The sequence below is a fragment of the Populus trichocarpa genome, chromosome 13 (assembly GCF_000002775.5).
Source record: "Populus trichocarpa isolate Nisqually-1 chromosome 13, P.trichocarpa_v4.1, whole genome shotgun sequence".
In the NCBI taxonomy this organism is placed as follows: domain Eukaryota; kingdom Viridiplantae; phylum Streptophyta; class Magnoliopsida; order Malpighiales; family Salicaceae; genus Populus; species Populus trichocarpa.
The window spans coordinates 6078436-6100290 of NC_037297.2; the positions used below are offsets into that span (position 1 = coordinate 6078436).

At 32.7% G+C, this 21855-nt stretch overlaps 2 protein-coding genes across 7 annotated transcripts; both read left to right on the plus strand.

The window, feature by feature from the left end:
* The first annotated feature begins 262 nt into the window (after nucleotides 1-262).
* Nucleotides 263-16974, plus strand: LOC18104169 (uncharacterized). Of its 6 annotated transcripts, none has more exons than XM_024583856.2 (20): nucleotides 263-504; nucleotides 1478-1713; nucleotides 1875-1956; nucleotides 2056-2133; nucleotides 2243-2302; nucleotides 2440-2544; nucleotides 7185-7295; nucleotides 7773-7814; nucleotides 8285-8407; nucleotides 8527-8711; nucleotides 10168-10298; nucleotides 10372-10478; nucleotides 10587-10629; nucleotides 10728-10819; nucleotides 11092-11140; nucleotides 11925-11995; nucleotides 14054-14173; nucleotides 14502-14587; nucleotides 16032-16077; nucleotides 16583-16974. In XM_024583856.2, the coding sequence occupies exons 2-20, from the start codon at nucleotides 1658-1660 to the stop codon at nucleotides 16613-16615; spliced, it is 1620 nt and encodes a 539-aa protein (XP_024439624.1). In that variant the 5' UTR covers nucleotides 263-504; nucleotides 1478-1657; the 3' UTR covers nucleotides 16616-16974. The 6 variants fall into 6 exon arrangements, with proteins under 6 accessions (XP_024439624.1, XP_024439625.1, XP_024439626.1 ...); XM_024583857.2 differs by having other exon boundaries at nucleotides 8285-8398; XM_024583858.2 differs by lacking the exon at nucleotides 7773-7814.
* A 3140-nt stretch (nucleotides 16975-20114) lies between these two features.
* Nucleotides 20115-21633, plus strand: LOC7493878 (RING-H2 finger protein ATL52). The gene has a single exon (XM_002319193.4). The coding sequence runs from the start codon at nucleotides 20393-20395 to the stop codon at nucleotides 21440-21442; it is 1050 nt and encodes a 349-aa protein (XP_002319229.4). The 5' UTR covers nucleotides 20115-20392; the 3' UTR covers nucleotides 21443-21633.
* The last annotated feature ends 222 nt before the right edge of the window (nucleotides 21634-21855 follow it).

Here is a 21855-nt window from a genome sequence, read left to right on the forward strand (position 1 = left end):
TTTTAAAGTTTAATGATAAAATATTTTAGAAATCTAAAAATTTGATGTAAGTTTAAAAAAGTTTGGGTAGCGCCGCATACAAAGTTATAAATTAGTTAAGAGTTTGTTTAATAAACGTAGGGTGACTTGTGTTTTGTTTTAAAATTATTTTTTTATATTTTAAAATTGTTTTAATATATTAGTATTAAAAATAAATTTTTAAAAATAAAAAAATATTATTTTAATATAAAATATATTTCGAGAAACAGCAGTGGTGTTTCGCAATTCCAAATTCCAAACGGTCTACACGATGGAAAAGTCCCCTGGTAAACTAGTGCGAAACGAAGATTAGATTGAAAGGAAAACAAAGATAGGTTGCGACCCACACTTGACTTTAATTAACACTCCTATCCTCCGCATTCCTCGCTCTCTCATTCTCTTCCATTGATTAAGATCTTCCTCTTCGTCCTTCAGTTCCTTCACAAAACACAGAAACAGATCTCTCTTTCGGCTCCTACACAACAGGTACTTTTTTTATGGATTCTTTTCCATTTTTAGGACGCAAAATTATAATTTTTCTTCTTCTGAATTTCATTAAATTACTACTCACCAATTGTAAAGAAATTCTAACTATTTTATGGTTTCGTTAGAGAACTTATTTATTTGTAAGTGATAATAGTGGAAGGAAGGCATCAGTATGTTACAGTTGATCACACAAGTATAATTTTATGCTGTCAGGTGTAGTAGCTTTTATGATCCGGTTGATTTTAGAGGACATGTGGTTGTTTTCATGTCAACCTTGGAATTTTTTTTTGGGTTCAACTACGACTGTTTGCTAATTAAATTCAGAGAAAATGTTACTCTTGTCAATTTGAGGAATATATCCTATTTTTTGTTTTTTGTTCATCTGGGTCAATCTTGTGTGGTTTTGCAGTCTTGAAAATTTTCCTAATGATGATTCAACCCCTGGTAGTATATAGTTACATCTTCAAATAGGAGGAGTACTGCTGCATCTTTGTTTTCATCAAACTGCCTATTTTTTAATAGGTGGAAAAGGCTAATTAAGTGAGAAGAGAGTATGTATGTATATATGTAATGATCTTCTTTCTATTTGGTGCAGCCAGGGGAGGTTGTTGTCATCTAATCTATTGATATGTGTTTATTAGAACTTTTCAAGTTGTTGACTTTAATATCCAAGTGTAACATGCATTTTCTTGTGGTCTTGAAAAAGTCCAATAGCATGCTTCAATCCATGTGCTTCATGTGGCAAGATCGATACTTGAGGAAATTCATATATGGCTAATGAACTTGTTCAGGTTGTCTAATGGGGAAGTAACACTAGCAATTTATTATTCCACGACATGCTCTTTCTTTCATACAATTATAGTTTAGTTTATAATGCTTTTTCCATGGTTCAGTTTCCTCACACGATAATCAATATCTACCGTTTTCTCCTCCTATTTGTACATATATTAATTGGTAGTTGTGCCTATTACAGCATTTGGGAGTTGTGACTTGTTAAAAGTTGCATTGCCTTTGGACGAAGGGGAACTAGGAATAAAATGAGGTAAAATGCATGATTTTGTTGGCGATCATGGAGAAATTAAACAGTCATTCAGCAGTGGTTGTCTTGAAGAGTACCTAGAACAGCCAATGTGTGTCTTCAAGTAAAAATCACATGCAAGAGCTTAACAACGAACGTGTTTGCCCTCAGAATTCTGATTCAATAAACAGGTAGTGCCTAAACCAATGACCCCAGGAAGAGTTACTTTATTCAAATGCTTACATGAGGGCCAAATCAATTTAACTTCCTGTATCCTAAATATGGATGATTGGCTAAAATCCAAGAGTTGTGCAGCATGTTATTTCATTTCAAGTATTCTCTTTATCTGTAGGCATGATGGTGAGGCACATCTTGCTCCTAGGAAGTTGAAAACCAATGGCAATCTCAATTATTTTGAAGACAGAGAGGCTATGGTACGGGTGCTTTTCAGGGTTCTCCATGTTGAGATTTTGATTCTTTACTTACAGTGAAGCTTGATGTGGCTTGCTTACACTTTATGAATTTGCAAGTAGGAGCTTCATTTACGATTAAGAGCACAAAAGGAGGAGATCCAGATTCTTCATGGACAAATTGCTGCTGCCTGTTTGAGGGTAAATTTATCTGAAGGCCTTTGCTAGTCTGCATCTAGATGATCATAATGGCTAATGTGTTATTAGATTTCTGACTTACATGCAATTGCTTTGTTTTATATGGTGCCAGGAGCTTCAGTTGCTTGATGAGAAATATATTTTGGAGAGGAAATTTTCATACTTAAGAATGGTCTGTCCATCTTGTAAAATAGCAGTTCTCACCCTTTCCTTTGATGCAGTAATTTTCTATATGTACCAAGATGGATTGTGAGAGCAGTTTTTCAATCTCTGATCTATTTGCTGAAGCAACATCTTTTTGAATGATAGGCTATTGATGAGAAGCAAACTGAAGCAATTACTTCTGCTTCAAATGAGTTGGCTCGCAGAAAAGGTGATCTAGAAGAAAATTTACAATTGACCCATGATTTGAAGGTCTAGTACATTTTCTATTTCCAGCTTATGCTTTTCTACTCCTCTGAATACATTTTAGTTTTTTCTGTGCTGCATGAACATTGATATCAACCCATGATTAAGTAAAACTAAAGTAAGAAGTATTTATTAACAACGAAGATATCGAGGCTAAGAGCAGAGATATCATTGTCATTTTGAAGAAATCCCTTTTTTTTTTTCAGGTGATTCTGGTCAGTTATTTTAAATAAAATCCTTATATGACCTGCTTTTACTGTTTAATTTTGTGACATGACCGAGCATAGGGTTCATAGCGAATACAACATAGTGCAAATGAAAATTTATGTGATAATGATTCACAGGGTTCAGCCTTATCTAAACCAATACAAATTCATGGAGCACTGGATTCCATTAATATTAGTTTAACCCACCTTTACCTCCAAACATTTGGACACACAAGATGCTAAGGCACTTTTTTTTTCTTTAAATTTTAAACATATGATATTACAAATACTCTGCGTAATTTGAAAAAACAAATTTTAAGTGAAAATACTATTTTTTTTAAATAATAATGAACTAATAATTTTCTTTTGTCATGAAAGGAGTACTAGTATTTTTATTGGTTCCAGCTTTTTGACAATTCCTTTTCCATATGCTATATACGTAAACATAGTCTAAAAGAGGAAATTATTTTCCTGTTTTTAACCAATCTACCACAGAGTTACATAAATTAGTTTAGATTTATCTTTTTTATCTTTTTTTTTTTGATCATGTAGTTTAGGTTTTCCGTAAAAAGCAACAATATATATTTTTCATCATAAAATTTGTTCTTTCCAAAGATGCTAAACATTAAGAAAAAACATAGACAATAGTTAAAGAAGATTATGAACTTCAGTTCAGCTTCTTAATGTTGGACCCAATGTTGGGTCCCACCACAATGATATATTACACTGTTACTGCTGGAACATATGATTCCTGGAACAAGAGGCTCCCCTTGCATGTATGTAAACTGAATATATTATTTTGCTTTGCCAAAAAGTAAGAATGTCTATTGACTAAAATAAATTATACATGCAAACAAGTCTCTAAATCACTAAATTAGTGAAATGGCCCCAACTTATAGCTTATTGATTAATTAGGATAAAACTAGTGTGTGTACTTTCGACCTAAATGACACTTAAAATTTCAAGAGTGTTGTATTGCCCATTCACCTGCTTGGCAAGCATTCCTCATTTTGACGTACATTTGTATCTTCCTTTTCTTTCTTTCGTTGTTTTTAATTTCTTTTTACTAATGTATTTTAATTTTTATCATTCCTTCTTTTTCGTCCATCTATTGTATTTATTAACTAAACCTTTCATTAAAATTTAAAAAAACTAAAACTGCTCAGACATTCACTGTAGAACAAGAGAGAAAACATTGTGGATTGGAACAATGTTTTTCTTTGTTTTTTAATCCTTGAAGCCTTTTCTATTTTAGTCACCAACTATTTTTTTTCTTTCAATTTCATCATCATCAAGGCATTGATTAGGATTTGAGGTTGATAATTTGTTTCGATTAGATTGTTAATGGGTTCTCACTGTCTTGAAAAAATATATCTGACATTAAGTTAATGCTCCATTTGATAAAATAGAATATAAAAGCATTTGAAACTTCAGGGACCAAACTTGACATTGAAACAAAAAACAACCTTTTTTTTCATTGTTCATGAGAGGCACATTTTAAAATTTTAGTCCCTAATTTTTTTTTTCATTTTTGGTCTCTTTGTTTTTTGGATTTTTAGTTTCAGTCCAAAACTTTATTTTGTTCATTTTTTCAATATCTGCACTTGAGATAGGAGAGAGAACTTAGATGATTGGCCACTTTCCGACAATAAAAAAACACGATCTTGGTGTCAATGAGTTTCATTTAATGAGAGGAGTGCTGTTTAGGTGTTTTTGATCCATTATTTTGCTGAAATAAGTAGAAATGAGTGATTTAAGGTTAAAAATGAGTTTAGTGAGGTCTATATGGTGTTTCTTAGATTATATTTGGTTAGTGTTCTAGGACAAAAGAAATAGAGACAGTAGGAACAAAAACGTGTTAGGTTAAAGACACAGAGACAAACATAAAATAAATTCATCTCTAGTACGGTTTTGGAGTGAATTTCCATGCTCTTCTTAAAATAGGAAGCACAAGGAGACGTGTCCCTTCTGTCTTCATCTCTCATGTTCAAAGACATTAATCAAACGTTAGCTTAGATATTCTCAGATGAAAGAAGGGTTGAAAAATGGGTTTTTTGAGTCATGAAGTCATACCCTGACTTTACAGCAACTTCTCTAATGGCTAGAATTTGACCTCATTCATCTATTTTTTTTTTAAAAAAGAGCCAAGCGCACATGGGCCTGCTAGTGTTTTGGGCTAGAGGCTGGCCCATCCAAGCCTAGCTCTTTTTATGAGACCATTTTTTATTTTGTTTCTTAAATTTCAATTAAAATTATTTAAAATAAAATAATTAAAATTATAAATGCCATTCAATTTTAAATTTGTTTTCGAATAAGATTATAACATTTTTTTTTATAATATTGGCAAACACTTTTTTTTTACAGCCATTCATGAGTATTATTTTTTTTTAAGTTTAATCAAAATTAATTATAATGAAATAAATAAAATTATATTTAATATATTATTTCATTAGATATCATTTGATTTAATATTTATTTTCAAATAAGAATCTAGCTTTTTTTTATATAATATTAGTAATCATTTCAATAGCTATTATATATGATCTTGTTCTTCAAACTTTTTTTTTTAATATTTGAATATTCAATTAAAATGAAATTTAAGTTATTATAGTTATCACCAATATATTTTTCAAATTGCTGTTACTTTTTATTCATTGAACTATGCTTCTTAAAAAAAAACATGTTTTTTGTCAAAAATATGAAAAATTACATTAATAAAAAAATAGATTCCAAAATGTTCCTTGTAACATTGTGCAAACATTATATTATTCCTTTTCTTATTAATACATTTAGTTCAAAATATGTTTTAAAACTTGCTTTTATGGTTCTGATAGTCTGTTATTAAAAAACAATTATTCTAGTAAAAATATGTAAAATAAGAGAGCGTATTAATAAGATGAAGGGGTTTTAATTAAAGAGATACCTTTTTTATTTTTATTTCAAATCGTTCAATTTTTTTTTTTTGGATATTTATTCTAATTACCTTTGGTTTTTATTGAGTCAACAACATAGCTTGGAATGCTATACTTTTTTGTTAAAAAAATATATTCATATGAAAATAAGGAATTATACTAAAAAATTATTTTGTTTGAGTAGAATTTAAATTACTACTCTTCTTAAAACAACAAGAATAATTTCATTTTCATATAATTAGATAAAAAAAACTTGAAGAGCTCATTGCGGCATGAGATCAGGTTTTTAATTTGTATTTCTCTCAATTTTTTTAGTTAGTGTTAACAATTTTTTTTTTAATATTTGTTGGTGCATATAAGTCTAGATTAGTTTTATTAAATGCACACATCAACTTTTCAATTCACAATTATTTTTTTATGTTAGAAAATGCGTTTGATAATGTCTGCACATTGTTTTTTTAGGTTAAAGAAGAATTTGATTTGACCCACGGCAGAGTGTGGGTCAACTTACTAGTATTTTCTATTTTTACAAGCTACATATATAAGAAATGTCAAGATATATTTCATATTCTTTAATGTACCACACATGCTCTAGAGTATAACTTTCAATTCAATTCTACATTTATTTGTTTTATAATTTGAATACATTTTCACATATTTTTATTCTTTTATCTTATATTATATGATTTATATAATTAATTTGAATTGATAAAATTTTTCATTTATATGTGTGTGCGCGTGTGTTTGCGCGCACGCGACCATTATAAAATATGTTACAGTACGTGTTTTGGCCTCTTTCGGCAAAAACCTTGAGCTTCGCCATTGACCCTAAGTGGTCCGTAGATAATGCTTAAAAGCATGGAAGCTGAAGTTGCCTTAACATTAAGCTACTTGCTTCAACCAGGGAAACAAGTAATTAATTTAAGTGAAGTTCCGACAATAAATGGTAAACTTAATTCCATGTTTAAAGGTTAGCCTGTAGTGATTGGTTGTTGGGACTCTCATATGGAAAGTAGTTTTGTCCATTGTAATGGTCTTGCTAGTAATCAGTAGCTTTATAAGTAAATCCATTATTGTTTTTCTGTTTATATACAAATGCAGTGTGAGCTAGATCATATCATGCACAGTACCTAGCTTAGCTTTGTCATATAAATTGCTCAAAGTGAATGTTGGATATCATGTTATCAACATACATATACACATCTGAATATTTAAATTTTTTTGACATCTACTAATTTATCAGGGTAGAACATTCTGCTTGGGAAGTGTAAACAGACGCTTCCCATCCTTGCTTTCTGTAAAACATAAAGGAAAAACAATTTTGTAGTTTCGTATATGTGCTTGACTTCTCTGCCCTCTCAGTTGAACAACTTGAGGAAAGTGATACTATCAATTGTTGTGATGGACTAATATTAATACCTTTTTACCGTGCTCCTAATCTTTTTGCCTTATGTTTTTTTTGTTATCAAATTATTCCTGAATGTGTTTTGGGTAAAATGCATCCGTGAATTGTGTACTTGTTCTCCAGGTTGTGGATGATGATAGATATATTTTCGTTTCATCCTTGCTTGGCTTATTGGCTGAATATGGAATCCGGCCCCATGTTGTAAATGCCTCTGCTATTTCTAACAGTGTAAAGGTAACTAATTACATGGATTATATATCTGCAAGAAGTGAACATGGTACTGCAAGACAATGCATGAACTTTGAGGCTGCTCTCATTTATGTTTTTATCTCCCATTGACTTGTTGCCAAAAAAGAAACAAGAAAAAAAGAAACCCTAGAATCAAAGCATGCTCTGGATTTATCTTATTCTGATGGGCCATTCCCAGGTACCTTTTTCTTTTATTAAGTTCTTTGGGAAGGCATGAGAAATGCCTTATATTTTGTGTTGGTCCTCGAACAAGTTACACTCTATCCTTGTCTGTGAATCTGTATCATATTTGATCCCATGTATCCTGTAAATATGTACTCTTATGGGAAAGATCTCTAAATGCCTGCATCTAGCTGACATCAGATGGATGGCTTTTATTAAGCATGAGAACAACATTCAAATATCTATCAAATAAAAATTTAACTAATTTTACTTTATTTTTTCTTTATATATATTTTGCAGCTCCTGCATGATCAATTGCAGTGGAATATTAGAACTTCACATGTAAGCTATGAGGCATGCTGCAGAAGAGCCGCATTTGTTTTTGTGTTTTGCCAAATTAAGAACTTGCCATTATCATTCTTGTATTTGATTAAATTTCAAATGCTTCATTTTATCTAATTTAAGCTATATGTTCTCATGAGTCCCCGAGGTTTAACTTTAGTTTTTTTTTTTTCATTTCCATATGCAAGCATGTATTTAAGTATGTGCATCTTAGACTTGCAGATCCAACCACTCCCTTACCATGCATATACAAAAGCATTTTTTCCTTTACCCATCTTTACATCTCCTGCATCAATATTTGACTTGAGCATTTTTCCTTGAAAACATTCTTTTGGTTTGTTCTAAAAATGTTATTTTGGGACTTGGGGTGCTCATTTTTATCAAAGTTTTTCCTGTATCAAGATCTGGTTGTTTTTCGGTTGGTAATGAGTTAAAATAATGTTAACACTTGTGATTTACTTTTATCACAGGATATAATCAGAGAGATAGCATCTGTGCTGGGTTCTAAAAATGGAAGCAGTTCTCATGATATAGACAATCCTGTTTCTGGCATCTTGACGGGTCAAACAACTCATCGATCCACGGTATTACTGGCATGTAATCTACTTGTTTTCTGTCTCCTTATTGTCACCTTTTCAGTACACGAGCTTGGCTTTATGATTAAATTATTAATGATTTTTCTCTTATTATTTTGCTCTCTTTTTCAATGCAGGGTCACCATGGGACTTCTGCTTCTAATCACGATATAGCTGAACGTCATCTGGAACTGAATGACAATATGCCAAAATTTGTACATGAGACAAATCTTGCTGATAAATCAAATTTAACACTTCATAATGGGATGCACCAGCTATTAAATAACAACAATTTCCCAGAGTTCTCATTTGATCCAGACAGGTTGGTACAATTTATATAGTTTGGATGCAGTGCATTCAATCCTTTTCTTATGGCGGATAATATTGTTGTTAGGTAACTAGCTATAAATCACAGAACCTATTTTTTCGGTTTAAGACTTGTGAAGCTCTAGAAATTGTTGGAGATTCATTCTATATTGTTCAAGTAGTCATGTTTGGTTAACACAAACTTTCTTAAGTTTTTACAATAGTCATTTTGAATAAATCTGAGTATGTTCTCTCCTCAGCAAAGTTTTCAGAACCAGAATGGTTATTGAAGCAGAAAGGTCAGAGGTGGTTATAAATGTGTAAGAAGTATTGGTACATATTATATCTAGAAAGATATTATTAAATTAAACTGGAAGCATTTTCTAGGAACTATTCATAGTCTGTAGATCAATTAATTAACGTAAGAAAATTTTTAATGACTTAGGAATCAATATTAGTTTGTGAAGATATATTATGAGTAAAGCAATTTTTAAGATTATGTTATCCTCTATTGGTTGTTTTGGAATGGATAAAGACGTAAATTAGGAGTTCTCTATATTCATGATTTCCCTATAATATTTAGTTTAGATTTCTATTTCTATTTCTATTTTCTATGTTAGAAAATAAAATATAAAACCATTTTTGGGGTTTTAACTAATAGATTAAGCTTTTATGTTGAGTGGTTCTTTAACATGGCATTCACGCTTTTGGACCAGTGATCCAAGCTTTGAATCCTACCACTCCACTCCCCTTCTCTTGTATTTATATTAATAAAGATAAAATCATTCTTGGGGCTTCACATCTTAGATTAATTGTTGAGTGATTCTTTGACATGAAGGACTTCAATAATGGAATTATGTGTATTTTGGTTTAGTTTGTGTCAGGTTAATGGAAACTGATAAATGTTTACATTGATCTTGAAGACAAAATATATACAAGAGGTGGCAAACCAAATCAAGGCTGAAATCTCTGAAATTGGGCTGAAATATTACAATACTTAATAGAGAAAACTAAACAAGGAAAGAGTATTAACTCAGAAATATAACAAAATGTTCACAGCTTACAATCTGCAGAAGATTTGTACATATATTTGTGTTCTTGAGTGTTCTTCGTCTTATCTTTTCCCTAAGCACTCTTTTCTTCCACTGCCTTTATTTCTATTTCTTTCCAACTTCACTCCTACAATAATATCTTAATTTTTTCCTTAAATATCTAATTCCCCAAACCTACCACATCTAAATATTTTGCAGAACACTATCCCAAGTTGTTCACGTCATGCTGTCTCATATAAGTTTATTATACCAGAACTTTGCAGGATAGTCATCTTATATTTGATGCTTTACAGAGTTTAATGCTTTGGTTCTCTCTTTTCTTGTACAAGAACTAGCAGTATTCTTTTTCTCTTCAGTGATAGGACTTATTGTTATCTGATACTTGCGCCACTTTTCTAATTATATATGATTTTGTCACAGGAAGGTAGCTGGCCCTCTTTCCAATAGTTTATTCGGAAAAAGTGATATGAATGCGAGAGCAGGACAGATGGCCAATGATGTGCCCCATCCTTCCAGCATGAATGATGAGATTGCTTCCTCTGTTTCAGATGGTGAGGATGCTTCTATGTGGAGAATTTTCTTTTTTTGTTTCTGATGAAACCTAATGGACTTGTTTCATTTTAGATCTCCCTGGCATTGAGGGTTTCCAGATTATCGGTGATGCTACTCCTGGAGAAAAACTCCTTGGATGTGGATTCCCTGTCCGTGGGACTTCTCTTTGCATGTTTCAGGTGATGTGCTTAAGTTTTCTATACAAGAATTGCCATCAATTAAGACATTCCGAATACAACAAATGTTATTTTATCCACACACCAATGGTTTATTCTTTTGTCTTATAGTGGGTTCATCATCTTGAGGATGGCACTAGGCAGTACATTGAAGGTAATAAAAAAATATGAAATGCATTTTTGACTTTCCGATAGTGCTCTTATTTAAAGGTTATCTCATTGATATATCATTTATGATAATATTTGACTCAGGAGCAACAAATCCAGAATATATTGTCACGGCTGATGATGTTGATAAGTTGATTGCTGTCGAGTGCATACCTATGGATGACCAAGGCCGCCAGGTGATTTTATGACTTAGCATGCATTTCCTAAGGTGTGAAAATCCACGTGTAATGTATTGAGCGTAATAACATAGTTTCACAAAAAATACAAATATCACTCAAAAAATCCTTTTCTTGCCTTTTTTTTTGTTTGCTGCTTTATTTGATCTTTTTCCTTAATCTGCTTTATTGTCTTCCGGATCTAGTTGAGTTGTTGCACTGAAAATTTTTCAGATTACAAATAAATGTAACTCTTGATATTCTGATTTATTCCAATTTTCTTATGTTGTCAGGGGGAACTGGTGAGGCTTTTTGCTAATGATCAGAACAAAATAAAATGTGGTAAGTGGGTCTGAAATGGATTCATCTCTTTAATATCTTAAAATCTTGAAGTACTTAGTATATGAAGTGACTGACCTTTTTTTAATCATATGAAACAGAACTTTTATGTGTCTATTTTTCGTAGGATGAAGCCATTTTTTCAAATTATGGTAGATATATGATTTAAGTCCATACATGTTGAAAGTTTGAATTTCAACTGGGTACAGCATTATCCATTTTATCTTCTTCTTTATTTATCATAATGGTCTTTCCTGTGTTCAATACATTGTGATAGTGTCAGTTTATATAGCTAATGACCATTTTTTATTATTTCTGCTCATAGTTATGTTGAGATTATAATTTTTCTTCCACTCGGTGTTATATCTAAGCTGCTGTTGTGAAACTTATGAATTTTTGTGATTTCCAATCAGCTTCTTTAATGAATGACTCAATCATTGAAGATTGAAAATCAAGTTGCCATGTGCACATTTAGAAGCCTTTTTGCTTATATTTGGCATTTAGGCATTGTCCTTGTTGACTGAGCATATACTTCTTGCTTGCTCTCACATGTATGTATTGGTCAACAAGGAGAAAGGTGAAAATGTACGTGAATTGATTTAAGAAGCTATGTTTTCTTGGACCCCTGCATGATGCCAATCACCATTACTTATGATTTTTCATCCTTTTCGCAAACTTAACTGGCATGCTAGCATGAATTGAAGATTTGCTTAAGTGGTAATTGTTTATTGATTTTTATATCCAGTCTGCTATATTCTTTCATAACTTTATGATGATCTACTTGTAGACCCAGATATGCAACGGGAGATTGATACTTATATTTCTAAGGGTGAAGCCACATTTAGTGTTCTATTGCTGGTAGGTATGGTTTTGTTTTAACAGAAGTACGTGTATGCGAGACTAGTTTTACGATTTTTTTCTTCTAATGATATGTTATGGTTCTCCCCCTCTCCCTAAAATAAAATAGATTCCTATCCTATATGGTGATTTGGTTGTTGGAAAAGGGATGCCTGGTAGATGAAAGCATACGCGTTGTAAGATGTTGTGTTGAAGTAATTTTTTAGGAAACTTCAATGTAGTTACAAATGTTCTGATACTAATTTTAGAACATTTTGGTTATTACTACAAAAAATTAACTTGTCTAATATTTAAACCTTTCATCTCTTTGTTGATTTTTGATTGGGCTAATAGACTTGGGTGCATTTGGAAATTGGATAGAATCGAGGTCCCGCTTTTACTCTTTTGAACTGCTTATATGTTGAAGAACAATATTAAATTCTTCCCCCTTTTTTCTTCTCCAAAATAAATAAATAAAAAAGAAAAAGAAAACTTTTTGGAGATTGGAGGGGGGGGGGGGGGGGGGGGGGAGGTGCATGCACTTGGAAGCAAACCACATGAAGCAATCTTGTTTAGGAGCTAAAACTTGAATCCTCTTGATTATGTATTAATCCAGAGTCTCAACAAACTAAAAATTGAAATCCAAAATAATTTGCAGTTTTTTAATTTCTTGTACGGGCAGGATTAGAGCACAATCCAACATGCAATATACACAATAACAATAGCATATACCTGCTAAATCTTAATTCTCTGTTGAGGTGCATGTTGAATTTTTGTTATTGAGGCCCATATTGGCCAAAATGTGTAAAGGAAACTCCTTTTTTCAACAGTATGACTCTTTTCCATCACCGTGAGCTCTTTTCTAAAATAAAGTTTTAAATTAGAAAAAGGAAATGGTGCAAACTTCTGAAAAACAATTTTACACAAGGGTAGCTCTATAACTAAATTTTTATGCATGCTCAATATAATTTCTATTTTCAATGTAATAGAAAATGTTTGTGAGGTGTTTGTCATCTACCTTAACGAGGAGATATTATAGCATGATTTGAGGTATTAGAAGTGCTCCCTCTTAATCCTCCTTTGGATGTACGAGTAGGGATTGTTGGTACATATAAATACGTTCTTACCATCCTTTCTTTTGGATCTTCATTTCCATTAATTGCTTGTAATGAAAACATGGAAATTAGTAAGAACTTAAATGCCTTGTGCTGACCTTTGGCTGCTAGTTTTGTCTGGTGATAATTCTTCTTTTACTTATCTGCTACAGTTGTTTATTTGGTTCCAAGTGGAAAGCCTTTGGTCATGATTCCTTACTTTTATTGTGTTCCAGGGCTGAGAAGCCAGTAATGGCAACCCCTTGGTAAAACTGTGAAAGCTAACATTATCAAGAATTGTTCTATCATAAGCTATAAAGATAATGAACCTGAAATCCAAACCAAACTTTCAATACCCTTTATACAGTTGATAGAGCACCTCAAGGTTTTCTTATAAACAACAAATTACTGTCTATTTGCTTTATGAATGACACATGGTTAGATCATGTGCTAAAATAAAAAATCTTTTAATGTACACAAACCATGCTTATAGATTTTATTAGCTATGGGTTATTTTGGCTGGTCGATTTCTCCTCTTTTTGCTTCTCTGTGTATGTTGTAAACAACAGATTCCAGAGATTTCCTTTTGATTTAAAATTGTGCTCATTTTCATTCTTCTTAGAGCAATATTTGAGCCAGTCAATGTGCCCTGGATATGGATGTTAAATTGTTATGTTCAATTTCCAATTGGTTGGGCAGTTTAAGATGTTATAGTGCTATTTGATGCTGAGATTTTCTTTGGGGGTGCTGTCTAGAGATTTTAAAGGAACAAAATGGGGTTTTGCTTGGGGGGAGGGAGGATATTTGGGTTGGGTTTCATTGTGAGGGTTTCTTCGTTGATGCTAGGTGAAATTTTGGTTGATGCTTGTTGAACTTGCCTTGATTGTAAGATGCCTCCTTTTCAACTCTTCAATGATTATGTTGTATCCAGTTCTATGACATCAAATATCTTCTAACAAACGTTTTCTTGTACTCCCTTTTGTAGACGGACTCTTCTGAAAATTGGGATTCAACAACTCTAGTTTTGCGACGTTCTGGGTACCAAATTAAGAGCGATGGAAGGGGAAATGTAGTTATTGCGGAGAAATTTTCAAAGGATTTATCTGTATGTTTTTTTCTTTCACCACTTTTCCCTTCTGCCTTTTTTTTTCCCCAAGGGTAGCAATTAATTTAGTAATTTGACCATTTCTCTTATACATTTTTGGAGTAACTTTGGGCCTTTTGCTACATAAATTTCATTCTATGTACTTAACTATCCATTGAGCCAATTTATATAACTATTTTCTTTTTTAAAGAGTACCATGAAGATGACAAATCTTTGCAAATATATATGTGTGTGTGTGTGTGTGTGTGTGTGTGTGTGTGTGCAATGAAAGTTTATTCTCCTGTGCATATGGCTTTGTATATTATTTTATATCTTTTTCACTCTGCAGATAAAAATCCCTGCTGGACTCTCAACGCAATTTGTTTTAACATGTTCCAATGGATCTTCTCATCCTCTCAGTACATATGATGTTCGGTAATTACTACCTTATGTTAGATTTTCTATATTTATGTTGATTTGAATGTAATTTCCATGCTACTTGTTTCAAATGGATTGCTATTTTATTTTGGCTCAGCATCAGAAAATGTAAAGCTGACAGGTGGGATGTTGACCAGAAAGATAGTAAATTCCTTAAGAAGCCCTTAGACCTGGCAGGTTTATTAGATTATTGGAAGTGGTTTCCGACTTTCCTCTATGGAGATATAGAATGAAGGCAATACCGCCTCCTTTACAATAACTCCTACTTACCCCAGTTACTCCTCCCATGTTCATTAAGTTCAGATTGCCATTAGAGTAGAATTAGAGGAAGTAGCAGTAGAGAGATGTGATAAAGCCTCATTAATTCCCAGCTAGCACTGTGGACTTCAAACTTGCCTCTCCAAGTGTTTCATGACTTGCTACATGTATTCAGTCCTTCAATGTTTGTTCAACTTGATGGAATGTCAACATTTTAGTAGTTTGTGAAACAAAACAACTTGGTTAATATTTTTGCTATTGGAAATGCTAGTATTATTAATAAAACCATTTCTTTTGATTTGATGATCAATATAAATAATCTAACATAATGAGATATGCCATTGGGAAGTGATTAACAAATAAAAAAGTTACACTAAATATCCATATGAACAAATGTGCAACTAACCAGTGAACTGTGGATCTCTGAATTCTTAAATGATTAGTCAAGCATAAGAAAAATTGAAAGCCACATCAGTTTGTATGGTTTATTTATTTATTTAGTTGTTTTTATTGCATTACTCTATACAATATATTGATAAAAAGGAATATGATGACCTTATGGCGACAATGGCAATGATGGATGATCCACAATGGATTTTACATATTTTATTTTAGAGAGAATGTGGAAATCAATTATACATACTTTCATTTCTTTATTTGTGTGAGTTTAGGAGTTTGGGTTCTTATATTCAAGCACCTATTCTTTATTCTAAAGGTTTTGGTTGATAATTGAAAACTTAATCAATTCTTAATTTCTCTTTGCTTCAACTCTCCTCCTCCTCCTCCTCCTTTAATCTCATTTGTCTCACATTCTTCCTGAATTTTCCTCTTTATCCTATGTTGCACAGACAATAACCCTATGCTTTAATCTTTGTGCTGCCTCCATATATTGTAATTCTCATAAATAACTATGTGATATAACATGTTTTTTATTGAAACTTCTCTGATTGCTTTCCCCCCCCTGAATATTTCTTCTAGCTTCTATTGCATAGCATAAATTTGCATGGTTCAATTTATACCAAATGTTTGTTTGTTGGCCGATAAAATTTTGTTAGGATTCTCTTTTCTAAATCAGATGGTAGTATTAGTGAACATGACAAATAGTTAAGATCACACCAAATATTTTGCCTTTTCTTATGGATATGATGATGTTTAACCTGATGCTATTGATATACTTCTGCAGAATGCGAGACACTCTTGTGTTGGCAATGAGAATGTTTCAGAGCAAGGTATCTTATTCTTCCATGTGAAAAATTGGTGTCAGTTATCCTATCTTTGGTTTTTTTTAATAAAAGACTTATCCTACCTTGGTTTCTAACATTTATAGTTCCAATATTAAGAACACATGTGGCATGAACAAAACTCATCTGAGAGCAGCTTTGTTTCCTATTTTCACTAAAAGATAGGTAGTTAATCCACACAAATTTTCCATGTGGTTGTAGCTATTGTAAGGCTGTAAATACCACTGAGAGCAATGACTTTAAAGTTCTCTTCTTGGATGAAATATTTAAGAACTCAAACTCACATCGGCTAATGCTCAACGTGTCAGTCAAGTGCAAAAGTTAACAGACAACTGCTTTTGGCAATGCCTGATGTTTGATCAATTTCATTTACATATGCGTGGACACATTGAGCCCTTCTGCTTGCTAACAATAAAATAATTTTCCCTTTGTTGCCTTTTCTGATGTGATTTAAGTTTTGATCATCTTACTTGGTGTGCCCCTTTTGGATCAGGCATTGGATGACAAGAGAAAAGGTAGAGCTTAGAGCCGTAGATCCCTTCATATTTCAGTAAAATATTCCTAGTTAATATTCATTCACACAGAAGACAAGGAGAATAAATCTGCAGGGAGGTTTGCTAATTTATGCTAGATTTACCATACCAAAACTCTTCTTTCTATTTTCTTTGTGCCTTATATTGCGGTTCAAATCATTTTAAGACAGTGAATCACGTGTATATGAAGCATATAGATAACAAATGTATAACAAGAAATGTATTTTTGTCTAGTGTTGTCTCATGATTGCCACACACATGTAGCATAAATTGTCAGGTTGCTACGATCAAATTGCTCTCACAATTTTCATGTCAGAGTTCAATGTTATCTTTTGGTATAATTTTCTGCTCTTGTTTGAAGGAATTATACTTTTTTTCAACTAAAACTATTAATTCAATGGTAGGTTTGAATTATGTTTGTAACTTCATAACGATGGGGATGTTCATTGTTTCCTTGGTTTAGGATGTCAATAAATTATTTCCAAGGGATGGATATTATTTTAATCTCTGTGCGTGTGAGAGAGTAATGCTGTTCTACACGAAGATTAGGGTAGTAATGGGCGGGCAAGAAATGCTCATCATTCGGTTGATTTCTGTGCTCATGAGACCTGCAAGTAGGCCTGAAAGAAGTTAGTTGAATGTTTGCTTCTAATCTTAAGAAATAAATTAAACAATTCTTTTATGGATAAACAAAAAATGTTTGGTGGTGGGGTGTGTGTTGAAGGTGGTATAAAGCACTTTGTCAAATAAATTAGAAAAGATAGAAGGGGAGCCATTGTGACCATGGAAATGTCCGTGGTCCTCAAGGTCGTGAAAATGGGGGGAGGGGCATGAGTACAATTGGAGGTGATGTCTGTGTGGTGAATGGATCATTTTGCTAGAAAGGATGAGGGTGGTGGTGGTAGCAATGGCTGAGATGGCGATTTCTGAACTGTTACACCAGTCAATATATAGATCGCCCTGTTCACTTATTGATGTTGTTGTCATTTCGGAGCCCATGAGATCGAATGATGATTATAATCGCGGCCGGCGGTGGCCGGCAGCAGGAGCGATGAAAGTGTTTGAAAATATTTCCGGCCCCATTAGCAAACACATTGTAAATACGAACAATGTTGAGAGCATGCATGAATGCTGCCCTCGTGCTGTCATGGATCTTATAGAATCAATTTCAATAAATTTTGATAACCCAGGTAAATGAATTCAAAAATCAATCAACACTAATCTCTTTTTTTTTGTTTAATTCAATATATATGTGTTGTAGTTTATTTCAATCAGAGGAGTCAATAATTGAAAAGAAGTCAATGATTGACATTAGCAAGGTTTTCGAGCAAGTTGCTCTATTTTAGTGTCATCGTTATAAAATTCTTGAACACTATGGATCCTAGAATGAATAATTATTAATTATCAAACTTTTATTATTTTCAAAAGATAATGAATCTTTATTTCTTACAAGGTTGTATGGAAAACATTTTTTAAATAATAGTTATTAATTTCTTATAATAATTCTTGAAAAACAAACAAAGGAAAAGGCAAAATCATGGAAAATAATCATCAATCCTTTGTGAGGTTGCACGAGAAATGTAAAAATAATTATTGGAGAAATCAAAATAAAAAAAAATGGAAAATAAAAACATATAAAAGAGAAAGAAAGATTATTTAATTTAATAGAAATGATATTCCGAGAGTGAGAGGGGCAATTTCTATGATTACTTGAAGGGACTCTAAGATTTCAAGACTTTTTACATAATTAAATGGGCAATGGAACCGAAAATAATAATAATAATAAATTAAGGGTGAAAACTGGTGATTGACGCCAGAGCTAACGCCAGACCTAACGCCAGACCATCTCCTCGGAGGACGTAATGATACTCAAAACAAACATGATTGCGGATTAAGAAAAGTACTTGTCAACAACCAGCCCAGGATGTGACTCTGCTGATTGCCTCCTCATGATCACATGGCACATTTCATCATTTATGTTAAATTATGCATAGCATCAGAGATATTGGTATGGTTTTTTTAAAATATTTTTTTTTTCATACTTTGAAATCATTTTTCATATTTTTTTATGGTTTTTTTTTCATATGTTAAATAATATATTTTTTTATTTTTGAAAAAATATTTTTGATATTAATATATCGACACGATAAAAAAAAACATAAAAAATAATTTTAAACAATTAAAAATTTAAAATTCAGGAAACTAAATCATATTTCCAATAATTCTTTCAAATGGGAATTTCAAGGCTATATTATATTTGATGGCATAAAAACATGTGGTTTGATGCTTTATTCTGCTCTCCCCGCAAATCTTCCTTCCCCATTTTCGGTTAATTTTGTGCTTGTACAAAAGGTTATTTATACGTTTCTTTTCTTGCCATTACTTCTCTTGTCCCAAAATTTTATAAAATCCACAGAAATCATTGGCATAGAAGTCTACACAAAAGCTAAAACTTTGATGACCAACCCCTTATGACTCACAAGCTTGTGTGTGACATACTTCCACAAAATATTCAGTAATTCACACATTACATTGCCTTGCATCGCTTTTTATTTACTTACTTGTAGTCCTCCAAATTTTAGATTTGGTTCTTATAACCCTCTCTACTAATTTTTTTTTGATTAACGTGGGTGTTTGAGCCTGCTTGCGCGCACATCGACTAATCCTACGAATCCTAAAGTTAACAACCATGTAAACCTCTAGTGGTCTTGAGGTTTGTGAGACTCAAATTGGTGATTTCTAGTGAGCAAACCTAGAATCTGAACAATTGAGCTACACCTTTTAAGATTACATCTATTGTAGTTATAGACATACTAGTCCTTATACAATACACACTTTCAATTTATGGTCCACACGTAGCCCTTTCATCCACTTGTATGTTTGCACATGATAGGAAGCTAATGACCACATATGACCACGATCTGAAAGTGCGAGGGTTGAAAAGCTTGAAATTAAAGAGATTTCGAAACTTTTTTAAAATATTTTTTATTAAAAATATATTAAAATAATTTTTTAATTTTTTTATATTAATACATTAAAATAATTTGAAAAAAAGATTAAAATTTTTAAAATTCATGTGAAAAGCCACTGGATGTTTGGGAGTTGGTAACTGTTATGGTTTAAAATACTTTTTGCTTGAAAATAAATTAAAATAATATATTTTTTAAAATCATTTTTAATATCAACATATCAAAATAATCTAAAAACATAAAAATAAAATTAATTTTAAATAAATAAAAATTAAACTTTTCTAATTATCTCTCCGAATATACTAGCGATACAGTCGTGGTTGAATGCGTGGTAGCTTTCACAGGAGATGCGAGTTAGAGGCCACTCACCTACACTTTACCAACCATTGAAGCTTGGACGGTACTTCACCAATTAATTAATGATCATTGGATTTAAGAAAAAAAACAATTAAGTCAATATACAACCATCCAATCAAACCCACATCAAGCAAAGGAAAAAAACAAAAGAAAAAAGAAAAAAAAAGAAAAGTAAAGAGAGAATAGAATAAACTCTTAAAGTACAAGGACCAAGAAGGGGGAGACACATCAACTTCCCTTCTCCTCTTCCTTTGCTTACCTTCCAATCTTAAGCTCCTCGTTTTCATACTTTCTTTTTCTAATCCCACTTGCTTTTCCCCTTCCAGCTCCCCTCTCTTTTCTTTTTCAGTCACAAGGTTTGTTTGTAAATATTCTGATGAAAGCATATCATGCAGGAACTGCTGCAAATTTAGAGGTGTATCAAGATTGAAACAAGAAAACAAAATGGGTTCTACTACTGGCAACCAAAATCCTTGGGCTCCATATAGTACCTATAGAGATTGTTCACAGGGAATCTGTAGCATTTATTGTCCACAACGGTGTTACATCATTTTCCCACCTCCACCTCCTTTTACTCTTGGTGATGATGATTCTAATACTGATTTGTCTCCTCTTATTATAGCAGTTATCGGTATCCTGGCAAGTGCTTTCATCTTGGTGACATACTATACTCTCATATCCAAGTATTGTAGGCGGCGGGGCCAGGGCGATGGAGCCACTGATTTGAATGAAAACCATGATCAGATGGCTAGTGAAGCATGGCAAGGTATCCCTGCTGGTGGATTAGATGAGGCACTTGTAAAGTCTATCACAGTATGCAAGTACAAGAAAGGTGATGGTTTCGTTGAAGGCACAGAGTGCTCAGTTTGTCTGAGTGAGTTTCAAGAAAATGAGAGCTTAAGGCTCTTGCCGAAGTGTAGCCATGCATTTCATCTCCCTTGCATTGATACATGGCTCAAATCTCATGCAAGTTGTCCTCTATGCCGTGCCAATATTGCTCCCGCTAATATCTTGCCCAGTGAAGCACCAGCTGTACCTGAGCCAGTCCAAGAAAATCTGCCAAGAACTAATGTTTCAACACTTCAATACCAGCATGGGACTAATGATGCTGTTTTAATGATTCAAGATTTAGAAGGGAGTACTTTTCGGCAAGAGGGCGTCGTTAGTCTTGTTATCGGTGATGATACTCCCAAGACTCCGGTTAATCAAGATCTTGAAAGTTCGCAGACTGGTACGGAATTACAAATTAGCGATCCGATCCAACCACTTAGAAGGTCTGTTTCATCGAGTTTTTCTCAAAACCACACATCTATTGCTGATATATTACGCACTAGTGAAGATGATGATGAGGGTAGTGATGATTACCGGAAGAATGGAGGAGGTGGGATCTTGGGTTTAGTTAGAAGTCCATTTGGAATGAAGAGATCCATTTCTACAGGAAGATTTACGTTCACAAGCTATGAGAAAGGTAGGAGTTCTATGATTCCCATTTGAGCATACAGTTTTCTCCTGATGTACAGACGACATACCATCAATTTCATTTCTTCTCTGTAACTAGTTAATTAAAACTCATCAGTATAGAGATCTTGTGTTAATTCAAAATTTGGCAGTACTTGAGATGAATTTGCAGTTTGATCCCGCCATTAGTTAGTTTTGATCAATTAATGGAGTTTGTGTTCTTGAAATGGACAACTGTTTGTGTACATGTTGCTACAACCTAATCTAATCACTCCAAATCTGGTTTCCAAATTCTTGGAAATCTTTTTAGATTATGTTGTTAAGATATTGAATTTTATTACCTTCATTGTCTCTTCTAATGAATATTAAACTTTCAACCATTCATAATCTGGAGTTGGCATGAAGATCTTAAGCAATGCCAATAATTAATTGCAAGGGAAACAAACAAA